The 23,504-nt window shown below is 51.1% G+C and overlaps 2 protein-coding genes across 2 annotated transcripts; one reads left to right on the top strand and one right to left on the bottom strand.

The window, feature by feature from the left end:
- Window positions 1-1,553: 1,553 nt before the first annotated feature.
- On the top strand, window positions 1,554-20,007 carry nrps1 (uncharacterized protein; the record flags this gene model as incomplete). Its single annotated transcript, XM_058469763.1, has 10 exons — window positions 1,554-2,060; window positions 2,118-2,534; window positions 2,590-2,892; window positions 2,949-9,335; window positions 9,412-14,554; window positions 14,617-14,999; window positions 15,050-15,710; window positions 15,759-16,856; window positions 16,910-17,373; window positions 17,425-20,007. The coding sequence occupies 10 exons, from the start codon at window positions 1,554-1,556 to the stop codon at window positions 20,005-20,007; spliced, it is 17,946 nt and encodes a 5,981-aa protein (XP_058335794.1).
- A 1,317-nt stretch (window positions 20,008-21,324) lies between these two features.
- N7468_000465 (MFS transporter) lies at window positions 21,325-23,039 on the bottom strand (the record flags this gene model as incomplete). Its single annotated transcript, XM_058469762.1, has 2 exons — window positions 21,325-22,170; window positions 22,236-23,039. The coding sequence occupies 2 exons, from the start codon at window positions 23,037-23,039 to the stop codon at window positions 21,325-21,327; spliced, it is 1,650 nt and encodes a 549-aa protein (XP_058335793.1).
- Window positions 23,040-23,504: the final 465 nt, after the last annotated feature.

The following is a 23,504-nucleotide window of genomic DNA, read 5'->3' as shown; positions in this document are numbered from 1 at the left end:
CCGGAAGGAATAGCGGCTAATGAATTTCTTCCGGTGGACCTCCGAACTGCACGGCAAATCGTTGGGTGATCTTCCCGGGCCGTGATGAACCTTGCTGGAAGTCCAAACCCTAGCATTGATGGAAATTCGGTACCACGCACTGACACCAATTGCTTTCCCCGGGCAAAATAGATTGCTGGAACTAGGTGGAGCTTTGCCATGTGTGCATCTTGAGCACATCCAGGTGGTGTAACGATATGTAATCGCATCAAAAAGTCCAGTGGGTTGGACATGGGCCAATGTATGCATAACTAAGGGCCCCAGGTCTGGAATTTTCCGGGCAGAAATTTTTTTTTTTCCCTTTCTTTTTTCGTCCTATATTCGGACAGAGACTAATCATCAGGTCGGCCTGTGCCTGTTCTCTATGACACCGTATGCGAGCTCCGGACGCGAAGTCGTCATCTGATTGTGTTTGACACAGGCGAATAGTCTGCTGACCAGGGAAACCTGCCAGAAGAAAGTGTAAGCAGGAATGTGGAAAAATCCCGCGCCTCTTGACATGAACAGGTGGCGCAAGGCCAGATGAGAACCCCCACGGCTTTTGACAGCCTGGCGTCGACCTTGCTGAACCACGTTCGAGACCGCAGCGCAGGGGGAGCTCAATCGGGAAATTGTGAGTGGATCGAGTTGACCAAATGTATGACATAGAAATGATTAACTCAGTATTACCAAGCCAGCTTTGGGTAATTAATGGAGCGCTGCCTATCAGCAAGGTAGGATGATGACCCAGATACTAGTAGAATGAGCATGAGCCCTTGCCAGAATGGTAGTGAGAAAAAAATATCAAGGAAACAGCGACGCCATTCGGTAAAAGTGGTAGAAATTGGAGCATTTTTTCTTTTTTCCCGTCCTTTTGCGTTTTGCCTCCGACAATGGGGTCCAACTAGGATTCGGGACCAGATTGGATCTTCTCCACGCTAATCCTTCTTCTAGAAGGTGAGCATCGAGCCCGAGACAAGCCTGAATTCGGAGAATGCAGAATACGTCCTGGGGTGTCTGACTCGGTTCCACAGGGGCTAACAAGAGTGATCCACTAGGGAGCGCACTGGGCCCTCATGCGGCGTGGCGTCTCCAACCCTTCTTCATCTAGATCCGAATTCATGCAAGGTAGTTACAGGGGCATCCTGAACGGATCAGCTCGCCCTAGCGGTGTCATTGGTCATTCGTTGTAATACCGTATTAGATCCGTACATCGATGTTCGTGAACGAGCTGGAGCATGGCCATGCAGCATCTAGTGCCGATGACCCATGGCGTAACTATTTTGGTTCCCTTGGGCTGAGACAAATAAAAACTACTTCTCTTTTAAAATCTTGAAAGACATCCGACTTCGCGGGCGTTCCTGTGTGAATCTAATCTTATTCTTTGGATCTAATTTACTCATATCCAATCTAATTCAGGGTCTCACACAAGAATACTCACGCTCGCCACTCGTTTTATTCTGAACAAAGTCACCTTTTCACTCGCTACTAGAAGAGAAACGACCGTGAACACCTTATCACATTACCGAGAAAACATGGCCCAATCTTCGCAATGCTACCTCCCGCGCTTCGCCACCGCGGTCGATGGCCCTAAACGCCCGGTTTCGATGAAGATCAAACCGACTCCTTCGCAACACGCGCAGTTATTAACCGCATGGCACGAAGGACGCCTGAACTCGGTATTGCAGACCACATGGGCCTTGGTTTTGCATTACTACCTCCGAACCGAAGACATTTGTTTTGGCTATCAACACATCGACGGCGACTGTGCCCCCACTCACGACCATGTACAGAACTCGAGCTCCGACATTGCCGCTTTACGACTATCTATCGAAGAATCCGACACCATCCAGGCTATTGTAGATAAAGTGTGGAAGAACAATGGGTCGAGTCCACAGCCCAGTGGGCGCGGCGGCGCGGCGGATGCTCCCGATGCCTACCAGTCTTTCAACACCATCTTGATGCTGCGTACATACCGAAAGGCGTCTGATACCCCATCATCACCCTCAAAGCCCTTTTTGGCAGCTGCCCTACCGGACCAGGTATGTAGTGAAGAAAATTTAAAATGAAGCACCCGATCCATCCTAATCTGGAACCAGTGTCAAGTTCGCGTCCATGTCAAGGTGCTGCGCCGCGACATTAACATATTCTTGGAATGGCGTAATGGAGACATGTCTGGAGAACAGATGAAGAGCGTCGCCAGCATCTTGGACCGTATGCTCGCCCGAGTGCTTTCCACCGAGAACGTCGCTATTAGCCAGCTTAATTTGTTCTCGGAGAATGACTGGGCGCGCATTCAGAAATGGAACTCCCACAGCCCCAAGCTATATGACCGGTGCATTCACGAAGCAATTGAGGAGCAGGCTCGTAGCGGCGAAGATCGCGAAGCTGTTTGCGCCTGGGACGGAAGATTATCATATGGCGAGCTGGACCGGTTGGCGTCGAAGGTCGCCTGTCATCTTCGCATGCAGGGTGTCGGCCCTGAAGTGCGCGTGGCGCTTTGCTTTGACAAATCAGTAAGTTTCTTCTCCCGTGAATTCGCATTTGGACGGTCGTGCTGACCAGCTGCAGAAATGGAACATCGTTGCAATGCTTGGCGTCATGAAGGCGGGAGGCGCGTTTGTGCCAATGGACCCGACACACCCCACCTCGCGCCTGCAACGCCTGATCGAGTCCGTCAAGGCGCCCGTGGTTCTATGCTCTCAGGCTCGCACGGAGACGCTGAGGTCGATCGCGAGCACCGTGATTCCCTTGTGCGAGGAGACACTAGCCGGCTTACCTGATCCCGCTGAGAGCGTGGACCTTGCATCGGGTGTGACCAGCCAGAATGCCGCATATGTTCTATTTACCTCCGGGTCGACCGGCGAGCCCAAGGTGAGTTCTGAATGCTCGGCCGAACCCTAAATTGTGGATTCTGACATTTCGAACAGGGTACCTTACTGGAGCATCGGGCGTTCCTGTCCAGCGCCATGGCCCATGGCCCTGCCCTGGGGTTGTTTCGCGGAACTCGCGCGCTGCAGTTTGCAGCTCACACATTTGACGCCAGCTTGGCAGAGTCATTAACGCCGCTTATTCATGGAGGTTGTGTCTGCATTCCTAGTGATGGGGATCGTCTCAACGACATTGTCGGAGTAATCAATAGTATGGCGGTAACGCAGGCCTGCTTCACGCCGTCCTTCATTGGGTTTGTCGATATTGATAGTGTCCCCAACTTGAAGACTGTTATTTTGGCTGGAGAAGCAATGTCGCAGTCACAACTGGCGACTTGGTCTAAAATTCAACTGGTTAATGGATACGGCCCTACCGAGGCCAGTGTCGCGTCGGTGATCAACACCGGTGTCACACCAGACACCGATTGTAAGGATATTGGTCTCCCGGTTGGCGTCAGAGTCTGGGTAGTCAATCCGGAAAACCACGATGAGCTCGTGCCCGTGGGTTGCCCAGGTGAACTACTTCTTGAAGGCCCGACGCTCGCCCGGTGCTATGTCAACAACCCAGAGAAGACGAACGAGTCATTTATCTACGACCCGCTCTGGACAAAGCTTGACCCTGCAGGGGGGATGAATCGCAGATTTTACAAGACCGGGGATTTGGTGAGGTACAACTCCGACACAGGATCGCTCAATTACATTGGTCGGAAGGATACGCAAGTGAAGGTCCACGGCCAGCGTATCGAGCTTGGTGAAATTGAGAATCAATTGGGTAGCGACCCTGATGTTACGCACTGTTCGGTGTTGTTCCCGAAGTCAGGGTTCTCGAAGGGAAGGTTGGCCGTCGTGCTTTCCTGCGCAGGACTCCTGGGTCAACAATCAGATGCAGACCCGCAGCCACTCCGTCTTGTGTCTTCCTCTGTGAAAGCGAGATTCATCCCTGGCATTCGAGAGCGCCTCGCTGGCAAGCTCCCAACCTACATGGTACCGGCAGTTTGGTTATGCGTAGAATCATTACCTCTTATGCCTTCTGGGAAGCTTGACCGGAAAGGAATCGCCTTGTGGGTTTTGAATATGGAAGCCGATCCAGACATCTCATTGGCTGGGGCACAGGTAGGTGCAAACGCTCAAATGCCTCAGCCTGCAAATGAGACGGAAGAAGCTCTGGTAGCTGTTTACAGCCGTGTTCTCAACATCCCCCAAACGCACGTTAGCTTGGAAGAGAGCTTCTTGAGCTTGGGTGGTGATTCAATTGCTGCGATGACTTGTATTGGCCTGTGCAAGAAGCAAGGAATCGCGCTTTCAGTTCAAGATGTGCTTCGGAGCAAATCGATCCGTGACTTAGCTACTCGCGCTAAAGCGATCGATCATCAGACCTCATACCAGGAAGCCGTGAACGAGCCATTTGGTCTTTCCCCAATTCAAGTGCTGCACTTCGGCTTGCGTAAAGAAGGGCAGGGACACTTTAATCAAGGGATTCTGACCAGACTGAGCAAGCCGATCGATGAGGCTTCAATGAACAAGGCCATCGAAACCCTTGTGTCTCGGCACTCTATGCTGCGCGCGCGATTTGACCACGCTGGAAATGCGACAGCATCTGCGCAACGCATTACGAATGATATCAAGGGGTCTTACAGGTGGGGCTTTCACACTGTGGGCGACATGGATGAGACAAAGAAACACATCGGAATCAGCCAGTCGTCGATCAATTGCTTTTCGGGTCCATTGCTTGCAGTTGACTACTTCCGTTTCCACGACAAGACCCAGCCCCATGTGTTGTCAATGACAGCGCATCATTTGGTGGTTGATATCGTGTCATGGAAAATTATCCTTGAAGACTTGGAAGAATTCATCGCCAATCCGGATAAGTCAGACTTCGAAAGCGCCTCACTACCATTTCAAACCTGGTGCCGCCTCCAGAGCGAACACTGCGAGAATCTGGCTTTGGAGGAGAGGACTCCGAAGACGTCCCTTCCACCAATTGAATTCTCTTACTGGGGCCTGAACAACAACGAAACCACTTACGGTGATGTTGACTGTGCGACTTTCGAGATCAATTCTGCTCACTCCGATTCGATTCTTCTTCAATGCCACAAGGCACTTGATACTGAGCCAATCGACCTTTTCCTTGCGTCTATGCTACATTCCTTCGGAAATTCTTTCACGGATCGACCTCTGCCAGTCATCTACAATGAGGGCCACGGACGAGAGGTATGGGATCCTTCTATTGACATATCGCACACCGTCGGGTGGTTCACCATCTTGCACCCAATCCTTGTGAACAATTTCAAGCCACAAGATCCTCTGGATACGTTGATCAAGGTCAAGGATTTGCGCCGCCAAGTGTCTGATAATGGACGTGCTGATTTTGCGAGTCGGGTTTTACAAGTTGGTGATTTGAAAGACACCATCCACCCACACCCATTCGAAATTTCATTCAACTACGTCGGTCAGCACCGTGATCTACAAAGGCACGATGGTCTGTTCCAGCTGGTCGATCAAATGGCCGGTGAGACTGGCCAGGGTAGCGAAGCTGCTGACTTTGGTCGTGACACGCCGCGTTTTGGTCTATTCGAGATCTCCGCCATGGTGGTTGCTGGCAAGATTAGGTTCACCTTTTCCTTCAACAAGTTCATGCAGCACCAAGATCGCATTCACACTTGGGTCTCTAACTGTCACGCGCAGCTCATCAGACTCTCAGAGCAACTGACAACGATGGCTCCTCGCTTTACCTTGAGTTCCTTCCCAATGCTATCCTTGGAGTACGATAGCATGGAGAGAATGCTTCACCAGAAGCTACCCGCCCTTGGTATCAAATCACCAGATCTTGTCGAAGACATCTTTCCGTGCTCGCGCATGCAACAGGGTATCTTACTAGGCCAGACGAAAGATGCCTCCTACTATGCTGTGCATGATACATTTGAGGTGCGTGGGACTGGCGCAACAGCCCCGAACCTGGATCGACTCATGGGGGCCTGGAAACAGGTTGTGGCGCACCACGCTATGTTCCGTACCATCTTTGTTGAAAATCTGACCCCTCGCGATCCATTCTGTCAGATCGTGCTCAAGGAGTACGAAGCATCGCCGGTGTTGCTTCATTCCTCAGGAGACAGCGATGTCTTGGCTACTTTCGACGCACAAGAGCCCAAGAACTACCGTGAAATTGGCCCAGCATATAGGTTCAGCATTTGTCAGACATCTACCAACCGGCTATTCTGCCGCTTGGAGCTCAGCCACGCTGCAATGGATGGAAATTCTATCTCCATTATTCTCCGTGATCTGCAGCTCGCATATGTTGGTCGTCTGGAGGAAAGCCGCAGACCTCTGTTCAAGGACTACATTCAATTCCTCCAGAGTGCGCCTCAGAAGGCCAGCATGAAGTACTGGAACTCGTACTTGGAAGATGCAAAGCCCTGCTTGTTCCCTGTTTTAACAGATGGAGAGGAAGTTGTGGAGAAGAGCTTGCGATCTCTCCCTGTCAACTTTAATTCCCTGCCAGAGTTGCAGAAGGCGTGTGAGAAGAAGGGAATCACATTGTCAAATGTGTTCAATGCAGCATGGGGCTTGACACTGCGGCTTTTCTGTGGATCTGACGATGTAAGCTTTAGCTACATGGCGTCACTGCGTGATGTTCCTGCCGATGGCGTTCAATCGGTCCTTGGGCCTGTCATTAACTTGATGGTTTGCCGGATGAGGATGACTGGACAATGGGTTCTTTCGGACGTGTTGAAGGAGATTCAGGATGATTACATGGAGAGCCTTCCCTATAGACACACTTCCCTCATCGACATTCAACATGCGCTCAAGCTTTCCGATACAAACCTTTTCAACACGGGTGTATCATACCGCCGCCTCCCTGGCGCGAAGGATGGAGTGAGCAGTGATATCGAATGTGTCGAAGTTGGCTCCATCCACGATCCGGCCGAATTCCCTGTCTTCATCAACATTGAGGCTATGGACTCCAGAGCTCGTATTGACCTCAATTACTGGACTACCCATCTTTCCGACGCCCAAGCTGCTAATGTTGCCAATACCTATGTCGAGTGTCTCCATAACATAATGACACAGATGGATTGTCAGCTGCGTGAGATTGAAACAATATGCGAGGAAAACAAGAGCTTGATTTCAGCGTGGAATCGTCAAGTCCCACAGCGCATTACCAAATGTGTTCAACAAGTTGTGCAACAGGTTTGCAGCGACAACCCCGATGCTCTGGCCATAGTATCCGAGGATACACGCTTGACTTACTCCAAGCTCGACCAATATTCCTCTCGCCTCGCGAGTTACCTTGTTACATTTGGAGTTGGTCCGGGTACTCTTATCCCAACTTCCTTCGAGAACTCCATTTGGAACATTGTTTCCATTCTGGCGGTAATGAAGGCTGGCGGAGGCTGTATTCCTGTCGACAACAGCGCTACAATGGAGCTTGTCCAAAAATGGGCCGTTGAAAATGCCGTGCAAGTTGCTTTGGCATCACCTGAAAAGGCCCAGCTCCTTGAAGATACCATCCCCTATGTCATCCCAGTTACCGAGTCACTTCTGGAGTACCTCAATGATGAACCCCTCTCGTCGTCCGCTTCACCTACCGATCCTGCATATGTGGTTTTCACAGCTGGGACGTCACAGCGGGCTCGTGGCGTTGTGCTAGATCACTCTACTCTCTTCACACGATCAGCAGGCTTTGCTACATCCCTTGGGATTTCTGACTCATCTAAGGTGATGCAGCTTGGGTCTTCCACTAGCGACATCTTCCTGCTAGAGACATTTGGTACTCTCATGCATGCAGGCTCTGTGTGTGTGCCCCAAACGGTATCGCCCAGTCGTGTGGTATCCTCGATCAACCTCCTGAATGCCAACATTGCTTGCTTCACGCCATCTGTGGCCCAGTTCATCGACCCAAATGATGTTCTAGGATTGAAAACCGTGGCTATTTATGGGGAAGGAATCGAAGCCGGATGCCTCGCCAAGTGGGAAATGGACGGCAAGTCACTCCATGCATTCTATGGAACTGCAGAGTCATCCTCGGTTTCTTTCCGCGCCAGCTCTGCGCGGCAGATCCGCCAATTCAGCATTGGGACTCCTGTGTCCTGTGTGGCTTGGGTTGTTGACCCCTGCAACCACAATTCATTGGTTCCTATTGGCGCTGTTGGTGAATTGGTTCTCGAGGGGCCGCTCGTCGCATCGGCCTATCTGGGTCAGGAAAACCTTAGCGATGAACATTTCTTCCAGAGGCCCTCTTGGCTGACGGCCATGTCGGACAGCTCGATTGACTCGCATCAGTCGCGCCTCTTCTTTAAGACAGGAGACCTTGTTCGATACAACTCAGATGGGTCTGTTGTCTTTGTAGACCGCATTGATGAGACCGTTGGGTCATTCAGCCAATCGGACAGCCTAAGCGTCGCCCATCACATTAATGCTCACTTGGGCCAAAACTATCACTCCATTGTGCACTCCATCCAATTTCCTGGTACGACAGGCAAGACTATTGCTGCATTCTTGTGCCCTGGTGATAGATCCATATCTACAGATTCTGAGCCAGTGATTCTGAAATCGGGAGGTCAACTGAACAATGTTGTCCCCGCATTGCACACATATTTAGGGACCGTCATGGTTGCCAGCAAGGTTCCGAGCTTCTACATTCCCATTTCCTCTCTCCCCCTAAACTCTTTCGGTAAGACTAACTACAGGAGCCTCATCTCCGAGGTTCAAAGCCTCGCTCCAGATGCGTTGGAATCATTCGACATCAAACACTGGGTCGGATCGAAAACCTCGAAGCGGTCTTCTGGCCAATCTCTGTCCCACAACAGTATTTCCTTTTGGAAGGAGTATTTGGGTGACATCGAGCCATGTAGCTTCCCTGCCTTGTCGCTCGAGCCAAAGGATAAACGTCGCTCGTCGCGGACCCTGAACAAGCAAACGCAGCAGCTGCACGCTTTCAGCAGGATGGCAAGAGTGCCTGTTGAGATCCTCTTTCAAGTGGCCTGGGGTTTGGTCCTGCGATGCTACACTGGCAATGACGATGTCTGTTTTGGATATTCTACCGCTGAAACCGATGACCTGGCCTCCGTTTCCATCTTCCGGGCTTTGTTGAACAACGATCGGAAAATGGACGAGGTTCTTCAGCAATGCAAATGCGACCTTGAGAAAGGCACTGAGCATTTTGCGCCACAAACTACAGTCAAGCATCACCTTGGCTTAGATGATACGGAGATCTTTAACACCGTCCTCACCTTCCGCAAATCATCTTCTCTGCCCCAGCGAAGAAGCCGTGATGCGTGTTTCTCGAAGACATACGGAATCGCACTCACAGCCCAAGTCTCTTCTTCGGTCGCGGAGATTCTGTTTAGCTACTCGACTGATCTTCTTACTTCCACGCAAGTTTCCCATGTGATTGATACATTTGATCATATTTTGAATGATATCATTTCATCCGACCCACGAAAGCGCAGGATTGGCGACATAGATCTCCTTCCCCAGCGATCATGCCGCCAGCTACGTGACTGGAATGCTTCTATGCCCCCCTCGGTTTGAGAAATGCGCCGATGAGCTCATTCAACAACAAGCATTGCTTCACCCAAGAGCAGAGGCCATTTGCTCTTGGGACAAGAACTTCACGTACGGTCAGCTCGAAATTGTTTCAAGCCGACTCGCTCGCTACCTTACGTCACTTGGCGTCAAGCCGGAAGTGTTCGTTGTCCTCTGTTTTGAAAAGTCTGCCTGGGCGATCGTCGCGCAATTGGCTGTCCTGAAGGCTGGCGGTGCATTTGTTTCGATCGATCCTTCTCATCCTGATTCTAGACTGAAAATGCTGATTGATGAAATTGGTACTGAGCTGGTCTTGTGCTCATCTTCTCTCAACATCAAGATGGCCAAACTTTGCAAAAAGGCTTTCTCTGTGTGCCAAACTAGCATCTCCCAGCTCCCTGATTCCCCTCTGGCATTGCCTGGGAACCGTCCAAGCTATGAAAATGCTGCATATGCTATTTTCACCTCAGGTACTACTGGCAAGCCCAAGGCGACCGTCGTCGAGCACGTTGCCCTCAGTACAACTGCCGTGGCCATGACTGATGCCTTGCACATGAATTCTGGCACTCGTGCATTACAATTCTCGAACTACACCTTCGATGTCAGTGTTCTGGAGATTATGATGACATTGATGAATGGAGGTTGTGTCTGTGTTCCCAGTGAAGAAGAGAGAATGAACAATCTTGTAGGCGCCATCCGCCGAATGGAAGCAAACTACATGTCAGCTCCTCCCGCAATTGTCAACACTCTCGAACCTAAGACTGTTCCGACTCTGAAGACCATTATTACTGGTGGTGAGAAGATGCCGGCAAACCATATCGATCGTTGGCACGATCGCTTCGTCATTAATGCTTATGGGCCATCGGAGGCGACTGTTGTTGCTACTGTCGGCGTTAAGGTCGACTGGGATGGCAACCGGGTCAATGATGACCCCACATCCATTGGGGTCGCAGCGAACTGCAGAGTCTGGATTGTTGATCCTAATGACTACAACCGCCTTCTTCCCGTGGGGGCTGTGGGAGAAATGGTACTCGAGGGAAGCAACATTGCCCGGGGATACCTTGGAAATCCCGAGAAGACCAAGGCTGCATTTGTCGAGGACCCTGCTTGGAGCCACCATCCTGGGCTCCACGGAATTTTCAAGAGGGACGAGCGGATGTACCGCACTGGCGATCTTGTTCGGTACAACAGTGATGGCACTCTGGCGTTCATTTCTCGCAAAGATACGCAGATCAAATTCAATGGTCAGCGCATCGAACTTGAGGAGATTGAACACCAGTGCCTTCGATGCCTCCCTGAAGATTCTCAGGTGGCAGTTGATGTCGTTGTCCCTCAAGAAAAGACTGTGGCTAAGGGTCTCGCAGTGTTCTTCACTGTTCATGACGGGCATTTAGAGCAAGGTGGCACCAATGATCAATTCGCGCCTGCGGTTCCTGGTGCTGATCCTCTTTTGATGCCCATTTCTGTCGCCAACATGGATGCAGTCGTCCGTCTGAAGTCTTCTTTGCCCGATTACTTGCCGCAAAGCATGATGCCTCGTTTGTTCTTTCCGTTGCATAATCTACCTTTCACATCATCCGGCAAAATTGATCGTAGGCGCCTTCGTGCTATGGTTCAAACTCTATCGAAGGAAACCCTGAAGTCTTACATCACCTTCAATAATGCCGAAAGATCAGGGGAAGTTTCAGATGATGGTATCGAAGCACAGCTCCGGGCCCTCTGGGAGAAAACCCTCGACCTAGACGCTGGCTCCGTCACGAACGAGGACAGTTTCTTTGGCCTTGGAGGTGATTCATTCTCTGCCATGAATCTTGTTGGGGCTGCAGAAGCTCAAGGAATTTCTCTTACTGTTGCAGCCATTTTCAAAACCCCAGTTCTCGCTGACATGGCGAAGACTCTCTCCGCCTCTGTTTCACCGGGGCCAAAGAAGACTAGGACTGAGCCATTTTCACTCTTACCTTCTGGGATTGACTTCGAAGCTCTGCTGGACGAGGTTAGCGAGAGCTGTGAGGTTACCAAGAGTGCTATCGTTGATGTGTACCCATGCAGCCCTGTTCAAGAAGGTCTCTTAACATTGTCTATGAAGCAAAATGGTGCTTATGTGGCTCAGCCGGCGTTCCGTCTCGCTGATGGAGCTGATCTTAATCAGTTCAAGGCTGCTTGGGAACAAACGGTTGCTGACCTGGAAATTCTCAGGACTCGTCTGATCCATACCGAAGCAATGAATTTTGCCCAGGCTGTGCTCAAGCATGAGCCCATTTCCTGGGTCCATGCAGAGTCATTCGCCCAACTTCCTTCGGACTTCATTGAGCTACCAAAGTGCAACGGTGGCGCCATGACAGGATACGCGATCGTTCAACCGCGCGACTCATCTATACGTTATTTCGTCTGGTCTGTTCACCATGCGTTGTACGATGGATGGAGTATCCCTCTTGTCTACCGCAGGTTGGAAGAAAACTATAACGCTTCTCAAACAAAACAGTCTGCCACGCCATATGGTCTGTTCATTGAATACCTTACGAAGAGAAACATGGAGGAGTCCGATGCTTTCTGGAAGACTTACTTGGCCGGCATCTCAAGCCCTGCGTTCCCACACAATAAGAATGCTGTTCCGGATGCCATCCGTGCTGGTAACACTCAGTATCACAGCCTCGAGTTCTCTCGTCATTCGAGCTGTGTGGACTTCACACTCCCTGTTTTACTCCGCGCCGCTTGGGCAATCGTCATTGCCACCCACACTGCTTCCGGAGACGTTTGCTTTGGGGAGACGCTTTCTGGACGCAACATTGACTTGCCTGGAGTCGGAGATATTGCTGGACCCGTCTTAACGACCATGCCCACACGTGTGCTTGTCGAGAATGATATGCCCATTGTCAAGCTTTTGGATAGAATTCATGAATCTACCACTGACATGATCCCCCATCTCCATTCTGGACTCCAACGCATTCGGCAACTCAACGATGACACCGCCGCTGGCTGCAATTTCCAGAATCTCCTCGTCATTCAGCCGACCGAAAGTCAATTGGATGAATCCATTTGGATTGATGAGAAGCGTGAGACAAGTGAGGCTTTCTTCACCCACCCTCTTGTCGTCGAATGTGGAATCTCCAAGTCCAAGATTTCCGTGATCGCTCACCACGACGAACTCGTCATTGATGCTTGGAAAGCCAAGCGGCTTGTCGAGCAATTCTGCCATGTCTTGAATCAACTTGTTATGACTCCCAAGAGCAGTGTTGAGAAAGTCTCCACTATCGAGACAATCAGCCCAGAGGACAAAGCGGTCATCGCTGACTGGAACAAGCGTGAGCCCCTCACCGTTGAGCGCTGTGTCCAGGATTTCATTCATGAAAAGGTTCTTCAAACGCCAAATTCCCTTGCAGTATGCGCCTGGGACGGCGAACTCTCCTACCAAGAGTTCTGGTACCTTGCTTCCTCTTTCGCCAATTATCTTGTTTCTCGTGGTGTTGGACCTGAGGTATTCGTCCCTGTTTGCCTGGACAAGTCAGCATGGGCTATGGTAACACTTATCAGTGTTCTCATTGCTGGTGGTGCCTATGTTCCTCTCGATCCTCACCACCCCGTTTCACGCCACGAGGAGATTTTGGGAGAGGTTGGGGCCAGCATGATTCTCTGTACACCCGCCTACACGAACCGCTACAGCAAGCTAGTCAAGACCGTCATCCCAATTAGCAAAGAGACATTGAAAGCTTATGGGTCACTTCACTCCTCCGTCAAGAGCCAATCGCGTGTTACCCCATCCAATATGGCATATGCGTTGTTCACGTCTGGTAGCACAGGTCGTGCCAAAGGCATTATTGTCGAGCACAGAAATGCTGTCAGTAGCATTATGGCTTTTGCTCCCATGACCTTGATGGACGCGACTTCCCGTGTGTTTCAGTTCGCCTCCCTGACATTCGACGCTGCTATCATGGAGACGCTTGCTATCCTCATGCGCGGTGGCACAATTTGTGTTCCCAGCGAGGACGAGAGGCTGAACGATGTGGCAGGTGCCATCCGTCGTATGAGTGTCAACTGGGCTTTCCTGACTCCCTCAATCGCTAGCATCATTGAGCCGTCGACCGTCCCTTCCATGAAATTGCTTATCGTTGGTGGCGAAAAGTGTTCACAAGAGGTCATCACAAAGTGGGCCAATTCTGTAAAGCTTATGAACGGATATGGGCCTACTGAAACCGTAGTCTTTGCTACTGTTGACACCGATGTCGCTTCTCACCGGGATCCGTCGCGAATCGGATATGGTATTCCCAGTACATTAACATGGATTGTCGACGTCGATGATCATCATCGGCTCGCACCACTGGGCACAGTCGGCGAACTTGCGTTGGAGGGAACTCCACTCGCGCGGGAGTACCTAAAGAACCCAGAGAAGAATGCCGAGGCCTTTGTTCAAGACCCCGCATGGATCAAGGATTTCAAATCATCCCTGCCTTCGCCACGCCGAATCTACAAGACTGGTGACCTCTGCTACTACAATCCTGATGGATCTATCGCCTACATCAACCGTAAGGATAACCAGGTTAAACTTCATGGCCAGCGCATGGAGCTCGGCGAGATCGAGCATCGTATTCATGAGAATCCACTTGTCCGTCATGGCGTTGTGATCCTGCCCAAGACTGGGCCGCTTAAGCAGCGATTGGTGACAGTTATGTCTCTCAATAAAATCCCGGCGGACAACAAGCTGATCTCTGACAAGGCTTGTGAGCTCATCGATGAGGCTCAATTTGAACAGATTGGTCTTCAAGATCTTATTCAAGTGCAAAAAGCAATTGAGGCTCAGCTCCCTGTCTACATGGTTCCTCAAACATGGGCCTTGATCAAAAAGCTCCCCATGCTTGTTTCTGGTAAATTGGACCGGAAGAAGATCTCCGCGTGGATTGAGAACATTGATGATGAGTCCTATGAGCGCATCATGCAGGACTTTGATCAGATGAAACGAGGGCCTACCGCGAAAGTAAAGGAACCAGAGCAGGATGGATCCCTGAAGGTTCTGCGGGAAATATTCTCCCAAGTTCTGAACATCTCTATCCAGAAGGTCAACATTGACCGATCTTTCGTCAGCCTGGGTGAGTTCTCAATCCGACCCGTTCTTATTCCAAACTGAGGTCATACTAACAGACACAACTAGGCGGCGACAGCATTACAGGCATGGCGGTGATTTCCCGGGCTCGTAGGCAGGGTATCCGTTTGACTCTTAACGCCATTCTCCAGAGTGGAAGTATCAAAGAACTTGCGCAATCTGTCAAGCTCAATGCTCCTGTCACTACTCGCTGTGAAGAGAAATCTGGAGAGGGCTTCGCTCTCTCCCCTGTTCAGAAGCTCTACATGGATTCGAGCAGTTCCTTTAAGGGAGACTCCCGGTTCAACCAAAGCATTACTGTGAGAATCTCGCGCAGGGTTGAGCCCGAGGTGCTTCGCCGGGCCATGAAGACGGTCACCAGTCAACACCCGATGTTCCGTGCTCGTTTTACTAAGGCCTCCGGCGGCATTTGGCAGCAAAAGACTGCGGTGGTATGTCTCCTGACTCTGTGCCCTTAATCATAACTAACATCATTCAACAGGAAATTGATGAATCGTACCGATTCCGCGTGCACTCGGTCAATGACACCCGGGCGATGGTCCCCAGGATCGCTGAGACCCAATCCTGTCTTGACCCCCAAGATGGTCCCATTTTCGCAGGTGATCTGTTCGACCTGCGCGCTGGCGGACAAGTCCTTTTCTTGGTCGCTCATCATTTGTGCGTTGACATGGTGTCCTGGCGCATTGTTTTAGCCGATCTGGAAGAGCTTGTTGTTTCTGGCTCTTTATCCGATGAGAAGGCCCTATCCTTCCAAAGCTGGTGCTCTATGCAAGTGGAGAGAGTCAAAACGCACGATTCAAATCTCACTCTACCTTTCGTACCTGGGCAATCTGACTTGAGCTACTGGGGTATGAACGATGTCTCCAATCACTATGGTGATATCAAGATGGAGTCTTTCAGTCTTAGTGAAAAGTCTACGCAATTTGTTCTAGAGGGCTGCCATGAAGCCTTCGGCACCGACACCGTTGATATCTTGCTCGCTGCTATCGCCCACTCTTTCCGGCGCGTCTTCACTGACCGGAAAATGCCGACCATCTACAATGAGGGCCACGGCCGTGAGGCGTGGGACGCTAGTCTCGATCTTTCGCGCACTGTTGGTTGGTTTACAACAATGGCGCCCCTCTTTGTTGATGGTGAAAATGGTAAGTTTTCTTTTATTCCAGTTCAACGAGGTTCTAACACCGATTCAGGCTCCTTCGTGGATATCATTAAGCGCGTCAAGGATACTCGCCGCCAAATCGCTGACAATGGGCGACCTTTCTTCGCCAAAAGCCTCCTCGAGGATGATGGGAAAGGCTTCCAAGTCCCCCTCGAGATCTTGTTCAATTACCTTGGTAGGCTTCAACAGCTTGAAAGACCTGATTCTCTCTTCCAGCATCAAGGAAGTGTTTTCGACAGTTCAGACTTCGCTATCGCAGGTGACATGGGTCCAGAGACCGTTCGTTTCGCCCTCTTCGAAGTGTCGGCTATTGTTCTCAAGGAACGTCTTACTGTTGCGTTCACTTACAATAGAAACATGCAACGTGTCAGCCAAATCCGCTCCTGGATCGTGCAATGCAAGCATACATTGGAGAAGGAGATACTCGCTCTGAACAACGCATCTCCGGAGCCAACACTTAGCGACTACCCTCTTCTGCCGCTCAACTACCACGGTCTTCAACTCCTCGCCAACAACACTTTCCGCAGACTCGGCATCCGCAATAAGAATGAAGTTGAAGATATTTATCCCTGTTCTCCGATGCAGGAGGGGCTGCTCCTCAGTCAGCTTCGGGATCCCAGTGCTTACATGTTCCATACCATTTTCGAGGTCAAAGATGCTCGCACTGGCAAAGTTGATGCGGAAAGGCTCGCCCGTGCATGGGAACACCTTGTGCATCGTCATCCAGTCCTTCGGACTGTCTTTATTGACAGTAACTACAGCGGTGGCTCTTTTGACCAACTGATTTTCAAGCGTGTCTCTAACAATGTCCTGCGTGTGGAGTGCCCTGACTCCCAGGTACAAGAGAAGCTCGACGCGATCTCCCTGCGCGACTTGAACGCTATGCGCCAGCAGAAACTTTCCAACCAGTTAACTATCTGCAAGACTAATACTGGCCGGGTCATTATCAAACTTGAGATCAACCACGCCATCATCGATGGCGGCGGTGTTGATGTTCTCCTCCGCGATCTGAATTCGGCATATGACCGCAAGCTACCTGATGGACCCGGTCCGCGATTCAGTGACTACATCAAGTTCATCCGAACGCAGTCCCAAGCAGATGCAATCGAACACTGGAAGAATTACCTTGGTGGCGTCAAGCCTTGCCACGTTTCCCCCCTCAAGGGCTACAGAGCAAGCGAGAGCTGAAGGGTATTCTCATGAATTTCCATCGCTTCCCTGAACTTCTCAACTTCTGCGAGTCTGCCTCTGTCACTCTCGCCAACCTCACATTGTCTGCTTGGGCCATCGTCCTTAAGCAAATTACCAAGTCGGATGATGTCTGCTTTGGCTATCTTTCCGCTGGACGGGATGCCCCTGTAGACGGCATTCAAGACATGGTCGGAATTTTTATCAACATGCTCTGCTGCCGTGTCCAATTCACTGCTCAGCAAACTTTGGCTCAAATCTCGAAGAATGTAAATGCCGATTACATCCGCAGCATTCCACACCAGAGCTGCTCTCTCGCAACAATTCAGCATGAACTCGGCAACAAGGGCCAGGCACTTTTCAACACGACTCTGTCCATCCAGAACCATACCGTCGCTGGCGGTACCCAGGAAAAGGGTCTATCTTTTGACCTCCAGCATGCTCACGATCCTAGTGAGGTAAGTCTAACCTCCCTTATTTTCACCCGCTTTGTATCTAACGCGTTTTAGTACGCTATAACTGTCAACGTGGATATTTCTCGTGGCAGTGAAGGCATTATGTTGCGATACTGGAGTGATGTGGTCTCGGATGACCAAGCCCAAAACCTAGTGGACACAATCGCCAAGGTGTTCAACAGCTTCATCGAGTCGCCGGATTCCACAGTCACGGCGTTCCAGCTTGGCAGCAAGCCCGCGGAAGAGCCTCAGCTGACAATCAATACCGACATCGTGAAGAATGATTTGGACGGCATCAATGGTGCCTCCATCCAAAAGATGATCGATGATCGTGTTCATGAGATCATCAGCCAAATGTTAAGAGACGGAAAGCTAATGGTTCCTCATGCCCGAAGCAGTGGCTTATCTGGATATGGTAATACTGAGGATGGCGTGGATTCGCCGTACCCATTGGATGGAAATTTGGGAGCAGACGATTCGGGAGTTTGCTCAGCAACCTCGCGTTGCAGTGAAGAGGGTGTATATGCGGACGTGGAGAGGAAGCTTTGGAATCTTTGGAGTACTGCACTGGGTATTTCGCCCAATGTTGTTAGACACCAGGACAGCTTCTTCAAGTTAGGAGGCGACAGCATCACTGCCATGAAGATGGTCAGTGCTGCTCGGGAGGAGGGCTTGGTACTTACTGTTGCAGATGTCTTCAACAACCCTGTTTTCGAAGACATGCTTGCCACTGTCCGGGCGGCCAACATGACGCAGCAGATACTGAATGTCGAGCTTCAGTCCGCCCAGAAGGAAGCGGAAGTGTTTCCGGATAGCAATCCGACAACACTTGCACCCACTCCCTCTTCTGAGAGCGTTTCCGTTCTGCGGCCTACCAAGGCAATGGATGATGCTTCATTGCAAAGCGGCATTTGCCCCAAGATCGGGGTTTTCAAGGGTGGCATCGCGGATGTCCTGCCGGTTACGGACTTCCAGGCCATGTCCCTGACTGCAACCTTGTTCAAGTCAAGATGGATGCTGAACTACTTCTTCCTGGAAGGCAATGGGCCGTTGGACCTGCGTCGCCTTCGCGAGAGTTGTTTAAAGGTTGTCGATGCTTTCGACATCCTTCGCACTGTCTTTGTTTGCTTCCACGATCAGTTCTTCCAGGTTGTCTTGCGCAAGATCCGTCCAAGTATCTTTGTCTATGAAACCGAGCGTGGCTTGGACGAGTTTACCATGACTTTGCAGCAACGTGATCGTGAACATGGCCCACGGGAGGGCGAGCAATACGTTCAGTTCTACGTGGTAAAGAAGAAGGGAAGTGACCAGCACCGTATCATGATCCGCCTGTCCCACACTCAGTATGATGGGGTGTGTCTATCGAAGATCATGTCAGCGATCAAGCTTGGGTACGAGGGTAGTCCATTGCCCCTAGTTACTCCATACGCCAGCTACCTGCGGCAGCTTCCCGGTACAATCGGTCCAGAGCATTATAGCCACTGGTCGAAGCTTCTCAAAGGCTCGCATATGACTCAGGTCGTCCGTCGCAAGGGAACAACCATGTTCCAGAACGTCGGCTCCTTCACAGAGATCCGCAAGACGATCGAGATCCCACCAACTGCCCTTGGAAACGTCACTGTTGCAACGGTCATGCAGGCTGCTTGGGCGCTTACACTGGCCAAACTGTCTGCACAGTCTGACGTTGTCTTCGGCCTTACTATCAGTGGTCGCAATGCCACGGTTCCGGGTATTGAAAGCACCGTTGGGCCTTGCGTCAATGTGATCCCCGTTCGTGTTAACTTTGCTGAGAAGTGGACCGGTCTTGACCTCTTCCGTTACCTTCAAGATCAGCAGGTTTCCAATATGCCTTATGAATCCCTTGGCTTCCGCGAAATCATCAAGCACTGCAGTGACTGGCCATCATGGACCTACTTCACTACGTCGGTCTTTCATCAAAACGTTAGCTACGAGGGCACCCTTGAACTTGACAACAACAAGTACCAGATGGGTGGCGCCGGCGTGAATGACAACTTCACTGACCTGACAATGGTTTCGCGCCCCGAAGGCGAACGCAACTTGAGCATCACTCTTGGGTACTCTGAGAAGGGCCCTATTCTTCCAGACTTTGCTGAGAAGGTCCTTGATATGGTCTGCGAGACGGCTCAGTCTCTGATCGCCAACCCTTCCACCGCCCTGCCATCCCCAAGCATGCTCTGCTCTCTGCCCTCTCAAGCCGTTGAGGATTTGCCCCGCACTTTCGACGAGCATTTCCTCAGCACTCACCTCAAGTCGCGCTCTATCGCAGAGCTTCTTGTGCACTCCGACATTCTCTCCCGATCCTGGCACCAGGTACTTCCCAGCCCGGCCAACGAAGATGCTGAAGACACTGATGAAAACCCCACTCAACAAAAACCATTCCAACTGGATTCGTCTTTCTTTGATCTGGGTGGCGACATCTTCAGCATGGCTCAGTTGACCTGGATCCTGGAACAAGAAGGTCTCAAGGTTCGTCTTGAAGACTTGATTGAGCATCCTTCTTTCTTGGGCCAAATGGCTGTCTTGGCGCTGCACAATGCCAACCATCAGGAGCACTTCCCTGCCGATTTCGCTTCCGGTGCTATGTCCTCCCGACCCAGTTGCTATCACCCGTGTTGAGAAGAAGAAAACCTGGGAGAAGGCTATGACCCTTGCTCGGAAGTTCACTCGTCGCAACCAGGTCGTTTCCAGTCGAGCTTGAGCCTTCGGATACTGAAGCGGAAACCCAAAGAAAAAAAAAGAAAAGGACAGAAAAAGAAGGGAAAAAAAAAAATCCAACAGGAACAATAACAACCCAAACAACACAAAAGTCAAATCAGAAGGAAGGTCGCGTTTATCTTGCATTTTTAATATCTATCCTGGCGTCACTCGTTCATTTCCTTTGTTAGACACTCCTGATTTCGAGCATACGCCTTGCACAAACGGCTTTCGCTCCATATTCCGCTGTCGGAATTCCATATTCGTCCTTTGCTTCTTATGTCTCCCATTTACCTTATTTTGCATTAAACAGTCTCTCTCCGCCTGCCCTATAATCTAGCGCAAATTGTCGTCTACCAAATCCTTTCTCTCTTGCTCGTAGTCTGTGCGTCACAGTCCAATCTTTGGTATTGCATACTCAACCATCAAGCTATCAAAGGTCTACTAATACCAGCGTAGTGGGAACGCACGTTGTCTCGTAAACTCGGGAAAGGGTTCTATGCCCGCACCGGGGCGCGGGCTGACAACTGCCAGTTCATGATTCACAATAATTGAAAGCATAGAGCGCGGCAAGCATGGCAGAATCGTGATATATATATGGTAGTCCAATGGCAGTGATAGCATGACTTAACTTGTACTAGCATGTGGTAGTTAAAGGCACAACAATATAACCTATTGCTAGATACTACAAAAGAAAAAAGAGAAAAGTAAATAGTACGCAGGAGGCTATCTAGTACTGATGGAAGACCGGGATATGATGATATGCGCGGGTCCTGGCGAGTATTCTTAGATATGGCGAGCGGTCGGATCGTACGGCATTCCGCCATGTTATCTGAATCCTTTTGATAGCCTGGCAAATGTCCTTGATGAATGGCATGCTATTGGCCACTTAAGTTGGAGCCGCAGCTGTGGTTTCTAATTTTCCTTTGTTTGAGAGCAGCGAGTCTCATATATTCTGTACAAACATATCTGGTGCATACTTCCGAGGTGCCCTACGCTCTCCTCAACGTAAAGACAGACATCTTATCCGCCAAGTAGAGTGCTAACAGGGGCCGTGACCTGCCACTGCACATCCTCTCAGGCCCTATTACTAGCAGAATCTGGTTTCCAAATCTAAAACGCAAGATCGCTTTTCTATTATATTATGAATATCTATCTCATCCTCATGCAGACTTCATATGTACTATTTAACGAATAAACCGGGTATCGAGATCTGGAGGACCAGCCCACCGACTCCCCTCACAGAGATGCACGCGACCACTTCCCCCTCGCCCGAATCCTCCTTCCAAAGATATAAAACAGATATGGAATAGGAATCAACGCAACGGAAATAAACCCCAGCAGACTCGCCGCCCACGGCACGCCCAGATTATGAAACATCGCCGACGTAAACAGTGGAAAGCCGCCCGCGCACATCGACCGCAGAAACGTATTCGCCGCGACCGCGCTCGCCGAAAACTGTTGGAACGTATCGACCAAGTAATTCAGCGCAGCCTGGAAGATCGTAAAGAATCCGAAGCCCATCATGACGGCACCGATGATCGGGCCAATCCAGTGGATATGCTTGGGGCTCGTCCAGCCGAACACGAACAAGCCCGCCGCAAACATGATAGAGCCGACCATCATCGGCGGCAGTCGGGCCTCGGGGACGGGGCGGTTGTTGTTCGCACGGTAGCGCTTGACATAGAAGCGCTGGTTGAAGAGGTTGAGGGCGGCGCCGAAGAGGATGCCGACCAGATAGGCGAGGAAGGGGAGGGCTCCCACGAGCTGATTCCAGCCGCGGACCTGTTGGAAGACGATTGGGAAGGCAGCCAGACTGAGATATAGGATGCCGTAGACGAACGATGCGTATAGGGCGACCAGAAAGCAGATTGGGGTGGCGAGGAGTTGAAAGGGGCGGATGAGGTATTTGTTGCCCAGTTCTTTGAGCGTGACGTCCCATTCTTCGTGGCGGGCGTGCAGGGCCCAGTTGCCTGTTTCAAACCGCAGGCGGCGGGCTTTGTAGACGAGGAGGACCGGTGGGTAGCTTTCGTCGATGAAGAGGAGGTCCAGGGTGAGAAAGAACATCATCATTATCCCCGTGAGCTGCGAATTAAAGTTTAGTATTTATCATTTTAGGGGTGCAACTTATATCCGGAGGGGACGCTCACGTATTCTGTCCATCTCCATCTCAGATAGCTCTGAACGACTGCCCCGCCGACAATTGGGCCCAGGACAGGTCCTCCCACGACAGCCATTGCGTATCCCACGATGGCAGCACCACGCTGCTCCGCCGTCCAGATGTCGCTTAACACACCACCTGTGTTCGTCACCGGAGCAGAGCCAAAGAACCCACAGAAGAAGCGAGTCAACATAATCGTCTGCAGATCCTTCGCCGTCGCTGTACCGAAGGACATAATGGCCGCGATAAAATACGGTGCCAGGACCGCTGGCTTCCGCCCATAGACCTCTGACAGTGGCGCCCAGACCAAGGGCCCCAGACCCAGGCCGAACAGCAACAGCGCTGTCCCCAGCGTCCCGACTTCCGTCGAGACGCCAAACTCATGGGAGATCTGATTTGTGCCGGTCGAATAGATCGAACTGGCCCACGTCGCGCCCATGGTCGTCAATCCGTACAGCACCGTCGTGATAGCCTTCTTCTTGAAACCCCAGTTGAGCGGCCGATAGGGGTCATCTGGACCGTCGAAATCGACCAGCACATCGGTGCTGGTCTTGGTATGTGATAGCGGATGGGTGAATTTAGCAGTCTGGCCCGGCTCGCGGCTGCGGATGCGCGATACCACGGATTGGGTCCGCTGTTGGAATGCTGAGATGCCGGATGCTGAGGTCGACTGCTTTTCCAGTGGCGGCGACTCGCCGTTCTGCTCGTGGGTCATGTTATCGGATTCGCTGTGCGATTCAATATCGGCGCTTGACGCACTGGAGCGCGGGTCATGCTCTTCCGACTCGGCCATGGCTGGGCCTTGATGATCAATTGTATGCCAAGAATGATTAACACTCGATGGTGGAGAAAGGTCGGGAAAGAACACGGGGGTATCCGCCAAAAAAAAAGTTTAGAGAAAGAGTCTGCTTCTCGCATGTCTTCGAGGCGATGGGGGGTCCTTTTTAGCCCTGGACAGTACCCGGCTCGGTCCTGGATTTTATTTTCTTTTTAACTCCGATCAACCTACAAAGAACCCAGTATCGAAAATCCTGAAGCTCGACTCTTTTAGCAGATCATCGGACGTCCGACAGCGGGGACGGAGCCGTTTTACCCGGTCAAATCGAGTTTTCTCCAGACTGGAAGCCGACTGGGGTGACCGTTTTTTGTCACTTCAGGATCGGCGGCTCGGTCGGATCTCCGAGCCTATCACATCCGACCTTGAGGGGCTTGTCCGCTATAACTGCGTCCCAAAGCATAGCTAAGAGCCTACCCTCTC

Source organism: Penicillium chermesinum, assembly GCF_028974085.1.
Source record: "Penicillium chermesinum strain IBT 19713 chromosome Unknown utg000001l:1.0-1975020.0:1.0-1976611.0, whole genome shotgun sequence".
NCBI classification, from domain to species: Eukaryota; Fungi; Ascomycota; class Eurotiomycetes; order Eurotiales; family Aspergillaceae; genus Penicillium; species Penicillium chermesinum.
This window is presented reverse-complemented; position numbering and strand designations above follow the sequence as displayed.